Genomic DNA, 7,015 nt, shown 5'->3' on the forward strand with positions numbered 1-7,015 from the left:
AAGCCCAACCCCTGAAAAACAACCCCACACCATAATCCCCCCTCCACCAAACTTTACACTTGGCACAATGCAGTCTGGCAAGTACCGTTCTCCTGGGGCAACCGGCAAACCCAGACACGTCCATCACCAGACAGAGAAGCGTGATTGGTCACTCCAGAGAACACGTCTCCACTTCTCTAGAGTCCAGTGGCGGCGTGCTTTACACCGCGGCATCCCACGCTTTGCATTGCACTTGGTGATGTAAGGCTTGGATGCAGCTGCTCGGCCATGGAAACCCATTCCATGAAGCTCTCTACGCAATGTTGTTGTGCCAATCTGAAGGCCACATGAAGTTTGGAGGTCTGTAGCTATTGGCTCTGCAGACAGTTGGCGACTTCTGTGCACTGTGCGCTTCAGCATGCGCTGACCCCGCTCTGTCATTTTACGTGGCCTACCACTTCCTGTCTGAGTTGCTGTTGTTCCCAGTTGCTTCCACTTTGTTATAATACCAGTAACAGGTGACCACGGAATATTTAGTAGCAAGGAAATGTCACGGAACACCTGAATCCAATGATTTGGAGGGGCGTCCCAATACTTTTGGTAATATAGTGCAAGTTAGGTTGTTTGGGCAGACATGGACCGGTCCCTGTATTACCAAAAGGAGGACCAGGAGAGTGCAGCATCACAATGATCCAGTGCATTGTAATAGGGATCACCGCAATACCACACGTGACCAGCAGAGGGCAGCATAACACCACATGTCGGCATTAGGGGGCAGCATAACACATGAAAAAGATCTGACTTACCTGTGCCCAGGTACATCACGGTGTAATTGCCTCCCGATAGTGCTGGCACAGAATCTATGGCGATGTGGGTGTAGTTGGCGCTCCGTTGGATCAGGAGTGGATTTTTGCCGACTGGGTAAACCTTGTCGTCCATCAGGTAGTGGTCTTTCATGAAATTGAGCACTGTGTCTGAGAACTTCCCCGATGAGCACTAAGAAGGGGTTAGAGAAAGTTTACATTAATATTTCAAAGCCGTGCGCCATTTTTATTGACATGAATTCCTCATGCCACCAACCGTCTGGAACGGGCACAGAGACTTGAATTCAGAATTCTGGGTGTGGCAACGTCCTACTGGGGCAATACAAATAATCCAATTGGCCAACAATAGTGTAAGAAGAGTCTGTGCGCTGCCACCTTGTGGCTGCCCGGGGTACTAGAGTCCACAAACACTAATGCAGCTGATAGATAAGGTGGTATGGGCCCTATGTACTTACACTGCCCGGCCGCGGATTGGACACGTGTCCATTGTATCTGGTCCACTTTGAGCTCTCTTTGTTTTGCTCCTTGTAGTTGCCATTGAAAGCCGCCTCGATGTCCGCGAGCTTGAAGGAGCAAATGGCGGAACTGCTGGAGCCGCTTGACTGCCTGTGGGGAACGGATAAGAGGGTTACGTGACAAAAACGTCACACAGGGCTGGGGTGATGAAACAACAATGCTGGCCGAACAGCTAAATACACAGGAGGATCACATGTATACCATAAGAACGGTTATGTCTACCGAACCATGTGCATCACTAAACACACCTTCCCATGACCCGCATAACCTGGGTGACAACACTTCTCAAGCCTTACATACTCCATGGTCACTGCCCCCTGACTGTTCTTGACCACTGCTCCACCATCTCCCTCCCACCCCTTCAAATTGTTCTTGGCTTGCTCTTCTTCCCCCCACCTGCTCTTGGCCACTGTAACAACCCCACCCCCGGCCCCCACTTGGTTTTGTCTACTTTTCTGCCCTCTCTGCTTGATCTAGGCCCCTGCTCCACCTGTCATCCTCCTGCATGTTCTTGGCCCCTGCCCCACCCATCATCCGCCTGCTTTTTCTTGGCCCCTGCTCCACCTGTCATCCTCCTGCTTGTTTTTGGCCCCTGCCCCACCCATCATCCTCCTTGTTCTTAGCCCCTGCTCCACCTGTCATCCTCCTGCTTGTTTTTGGCCCCTGCCCCACCCATCATCCTCCTTGTTCTTGGCCCCTGCTCCACCTGTCATCCTCCTGCTTGTTCTTGGTCACTGCTCCACCCATCATCCTCCTGCTTGTTCTTGGCCCCTGCCCCACCTGCCATCCTCTTGCTTTTTCTTGGTCACTACTCCTCCCATCATCCTCTTGCTTGTTCTTGGCCCCTGTTCTACCCAACATCCTCCTGCTTGTTCTTGGCCCCTGCTCCACCTGTCATCCTCCTGCTTGTTTTTGGCCCCTGCCCCACCCATCATCCTCCTTGTTCTTGGCCTGTGCCCCACCCATCATCCTCCTTGTTCTTGGCCCCTGCCCCACCTGTCATCCTCCTGCTTGTTCTTGGCCCCTGCTCCACCCATCCTCATCCTCCTGCTTGTTCTTGGCCCCTGCTCCACCCATCCTCATCCTCCTGCTTGTTCTTGGCCTTTTCTCCACCCTCCCTCCAGCTTGTTCTTGGCCACTGGTGTGCCACCTTGTTTGTATTCCAGTCTACCTCTCACCCTGAGCTTTCTCCTTTCTGTAATCCCACCCAAGCCCCTTTCCTGGCCAGTCCATCCATTTACAGAGCAGACACTGCCGAATTTCTGCTTTCAACTGGTGCACAGTAATATAAAGGCAAATGCGGGGAGAACACATTGGCTGATACCCCCTGTTATTGGACCTTACAAATCATTATTGATCAGTATAACGGCGAGCTGGTCCTTTCATCAGCTCCTTATATATCATTTGCTTGTTCCCAATGGATTCCTGTACAGCATATTGACTGCTTGATAACATATGGCCGGGCCCGGGGTTCAGCAAGTGTAATCATTGATCTGATAATGTATGGAGAGCGAGCGGAACACAGACTAGAGATTATCATTACTCTTCAACGATAGATGGTGAATGGAAACAAAGACAGGACACAGGCAGATTCAGAGACAACTGGGCAGTATCCAGGTATCAGGTGATTTGGCAATGGCCAGAGCTGTGGGGACCTTCCTATAACCCCTCCCACTCCGGGTAATCCTTCGTTTTTTGCTATTGTCCTGAGGTGCTGGATGTCTCCTCTCTACTGAGGGAGAGGTGTGTAGTTCAGTTATCTTGGGTTCTGCGTTTGTTCAATCAAGATCTTCTGGCTGTGGCCAGCCATAGTGGCAACCTCACAGCTTCTGGATAGGTGACCCATGGCAGCAGCTTTTGGCCCCAGACCCCGATGGACAAAAGACACAGAGTTGGCCTGTAATGTTGCTTCGGGCACTGAAACCTGCGTTAGGTGCCATCCTTGGTGAACTGGGTGAGTCACAGGGTGCTCTACAGGTCCAAGGCAGTGGCGTATCCGCACTGGTGTGACCCCATCCCTGAAGACCCCTTAGGTAGTATGCTCTTCTGAAGTGAGTGAAACCAAGGGTGGGTGGGCCTTCCACCCTTCCCTAGAATGTCTGATGCTACTGGTGGAGGAGTCTTTGCCCCAACTGAATCAACATTTGGCCCAGAGTACACTCATGGGCCAGATATTGCCCCTGGTCATTCTTTTTCAATGGCCTTTGGACTCTCATTCCCTGATTAAGGTTTTTGCCCAGAAAGTTCTTCACGTAGCCCCTCCAGTGATGCAGTGGAATCTCAATCTGGTACTTTCATGTCTCCAGAAAATCACTCATCCTCATAGTTCAAGCCGACGTGTGACAATTAAACTGTCACACGTCGGCTCAATAGATCGGGAAGTGAGTGAACACATACCGTCGCTCACTTCTCGATCATCTCCCTGCAGAGAGCAGAGACTGTCAGTCATTGCCACCCACAGGGATTCCCCCGCTCCAGAGCTGACTGGAGGAACGGATGGGGGAGAGGGCGGGTACAGCTGGCTTTGCCTCTAGATAGGCAGAGCCAGCTGTCACTCACGCAGCTGGGCGGATCTCGACAGTAATGTCGGGATCCGTCCCGGCTGCGGCGGTCTCAGTATACCGTGAGCTGTAGCTCGCGATATACTGAGCTTTGGGTCACGGGAGGACGCTAGTATATGTTCTCCCGTGACCCTTAAGAGAACTACGGGGAAAAACACTTACCTCATAGTTCTCTTTTAATGAAGACATTATCCTTCCTTCCTTTTTGTTCTGCCCTGAAACATCTTAAGGAAGTCTCTCTGCACTGTGCGGATATAGTTCAGGCTGTGTGGGTTGATCTCTCAGTTACAGCTTCATTCTGACGGATCATAGTACATGTCTATTCCACCACCTCGAGATGGATCAGACAGGTCATAGTACATGTCTATTCCACCACCTCGAGATGGATCAGACAGGTCATGGTGCATGTCTACTCCACCACCTCGAGATGGATCAGATGGGTCATTGTGCATGTCTACTCCACCACCTCGGGATGGAACAGACGGGTCACCAACTACGTTACAGATTTGTAAGGCCGTCACCTGGTCTTCTAGTCATACGTTCTCTAAGTTCTATTAGGTGGATGTTCAGGCCTCTGCTGATGCGAGTTTTGCACGGAACATGCTTCAGGCTGCTGTCTACAGTTCAGGTTTCTCTTCTTGGGCCTGTTTATGGTGCTGCGTTTCCCACCCCTGTTCTATTGCTTGTGGATATCCCAGTTGTTTGTGATTTGCCTGTGCCCTGTACCGTACCATCAAGAAAATGGGATTCTAGACTTCTCAGTGAAATCTGTCTTTAGGAGCACAGTACAGGACACAGCCTCTGTAGAGAGGAGCGTCTGTGGAGCTTTGCTCTCTGGTACTCACCACTGCGAGCTGAAGACGCCGTAGAACACGCTGTGCTCGGGGTCCTGCGAGTTGAGGATCGCTACGTGATGCAGGACATTGAAGGGAAAGTTGTTGGCGTGGGAACAGACGAGCTGTGCTTTCAGGAAGGTGGTCCATTTCTTCTGTAAGATTTTATCTCCTCCGACATCGTCCTGCGGGAGAGATAATGATCGGTTATCGGTATCTGGCTCGCTGCTTCCTCATCAGTCTGCCCAGACCTTGAGGCTATGTATGATTCCAGCTGAACTGATGCCATGGCAGAGGCCCAGGCAATATCTGCTTTAGAGTCTGCTGCAAGCTCTGTAACGCAGAACATTGTCTGGAGGACGAGCACCCCCCAACTTAACAATGAACTCCGAGCAAAAAAAACTTTGATTCAAATATTTTCCTCAACAGCCTCAAAAGGATATAAAATCCACTCTGTGTGCACCAAATGCCTTTGCAGATATTACCTTGTAAAGGTAACAGTGACATCATCACTGTGCTGTACATAGCCTGCGCAGAGCTGTGGGAGGCGGCAAGCAGGCCCCACCCACAACAGAAGGGGGCGAAGACCAGACCAGCCACCCTGCAAAAGGAGAGAGAGAGCAGCAGTGACCGGTCTTTATTACAGGAGGAGGTGGACACAAGACCAGTCACCCTGCACCAGGAGAGAGAGCAGCAGTGACCGGTCCTTATTACAGGAGGGGGGCGGAGACAAGACCAGTCCCCCTGGGCAAGGAGAGAGAGCAGTGACTTGTCTTTATTACAGGAGGGGGCGGAGACCAGACCAGTCACCCTGCACAAGGACAGAGAGCAAGGATTTGTCTATTGCAGGAAGAGCAAGGACATGCTTCCTAGTGCCTGCAGCAGACTGATGGCATCTTAACCTAGCCAAAGTCACTGGACTGAAGTGTAAGGATGACTATGAAATTATTAGGGTGTCACAGCCCCGCCTCCTGCCCCACCTGCTGTCTAAAGATCTCCCACTAGGTCTCCATACCTATGAAGTTGTTCAGCTGTATCTTCCCCTTTCAACAAACACATGGTGAAATAAAACCCGTCTAGTTTGCAGGGAAATTCCGATGTGACCGGCCGGGAATGTTTTTTTCTTTCTTATAGCGGTGGGGCGGCATCTTACCTTGCAGACTCGGGCCACGCGGGGAACCATAAGCTTGTCAAAGAAGTCAAACTCTTTGCCTGTTTCAGCGAAGAAGAAGTAGACCTTCCCGCCAGAGTCAGGGGCAGGGATGTAAAAAGATCCCGCGAAGGCGGTGTCAGCTGTGACAAGAGAGAAATGTTCAGGAACCAATGTATGGAGCATGTAAGGGACATTCTTCCCACTGACCCCCAATGTAGGGGCATTCTTCCCACTGACCCCCAATGTAAGAGACATTCTTCCCACTGACCCCCAATGTAAGGGACATTCTTCCCACTGACCCCCAATGTAGGGGCATTCTTCCCACTGACCCCCAATGTAAGGGACATTCTTCCCTCTGACCCCCAATGTAAGGGACATTCTTCCCACTGACCACCAATGTAAGGGACATTCTATCCACTGACCCCCAATGTAAGGGACATTCTTCCCTCTGACCCCCAATGTAAGGGACATTCTTCCCTCTGACCCCCAATGTAAGGGACATTCTTCCCTCTGACCCCCAATGTAAGGGACATTCTTCCCTCTGACCCCCAATGTAAGGGACATTCTTCCCTCTGACCCCCAATGTAAGGGACATTCTTCCCTCTGACCCCCAATGTAAGGGACATTCTTCCCTCTGACCCCCAATGTAAGGGACATTCTTCCCTCTGACCCCCAATGTAAGGGACATTCTTCCCACTGACCACCAATGTAAGGGGCATTCTTCCCACTGACCACTAATGTAAGGGACATTCTTCCCTCTGACCACCAATGTATGGAGCATTTTATCCACTGACCACCAATGTAAGGGACATTCATCCCACTGACCCCCAATGTAAGGAGCATTCTTCCCACTGACCCCCAATGCAAGGAGCGGTACACCCACCGACCGCCCCACAGACTTCCCACTGACCCCCAATGTAGGGGCATTCTTCCCACTGACCACCCCGCTAATGTCCCTGTGAACTGTATCATGCTTATTGGCAGTTACCTGAGCCCCGAGTTATTTAAGGGTTCGTCCATGTTTAATAGGTGAAGAAAGGCTGATATGAAGGAAGGAAACTTACAGTGCAGCCATCCCAGGGAGGCGTCCGTCTTCAGCGGAGTTCGGTTGCCGAGCGTCCTGTAGATGATGGGATCGTTCCCTATGAA

The 7,015-nt window shown here is 51.2% G+C and overlaps 1 protein-coding gene across 1 annotated transcript in view; it reads right to left on the minus strand.

The window, feature by feature from the left end:
• Positions 1-7,015, minus strand: part of SEMA4A (semaphorin 4A) — a 52,176-nt gene that overhangs the window by 7,339 nt on the left and 37,822 nt on the right. The window contains exons 6-10 of the mRNA XM_018571553.1: positions 6,931-7,010; positions 5,867-6,006; positions 4,726-4,898; positions 1,259-1,409; positions 786-975 (exon numbers count right to left, since the gene is read on the minus strand). Coding sequence (XP_018427055.1) covers positions 786-975; positions 1,259-1,409; positions 4,726-4,898; positions 5,867-6,006; positions 6,931-7,010 — 734 coding nt within the window. The remainder of the gene's footprint in view (positions 1-785; positions 976-1,258; positions 1,410-4,725; positions 4,899-5,866; positions 6,007-6,930; positions 7,011-7,015) is intronic.

This window comes from Nanorana parkeri, unplaced genomic scaffold, assembly GCF_000935625.1.
Source record: "Nanorana parkeri isolate BGI_ZX_2015 unplaced genomic scaffold, ASM93562v1 scaffold1780, whole genome shotgun sequence".
In the NCBI taxonomy this organism is placed as follows: domain Eukaryota; kingdom Metazoa; phylum Chordata; class Amphibia; order Anura; family Dicroglossidae; genus Nanorana; species Nanorana parkeri.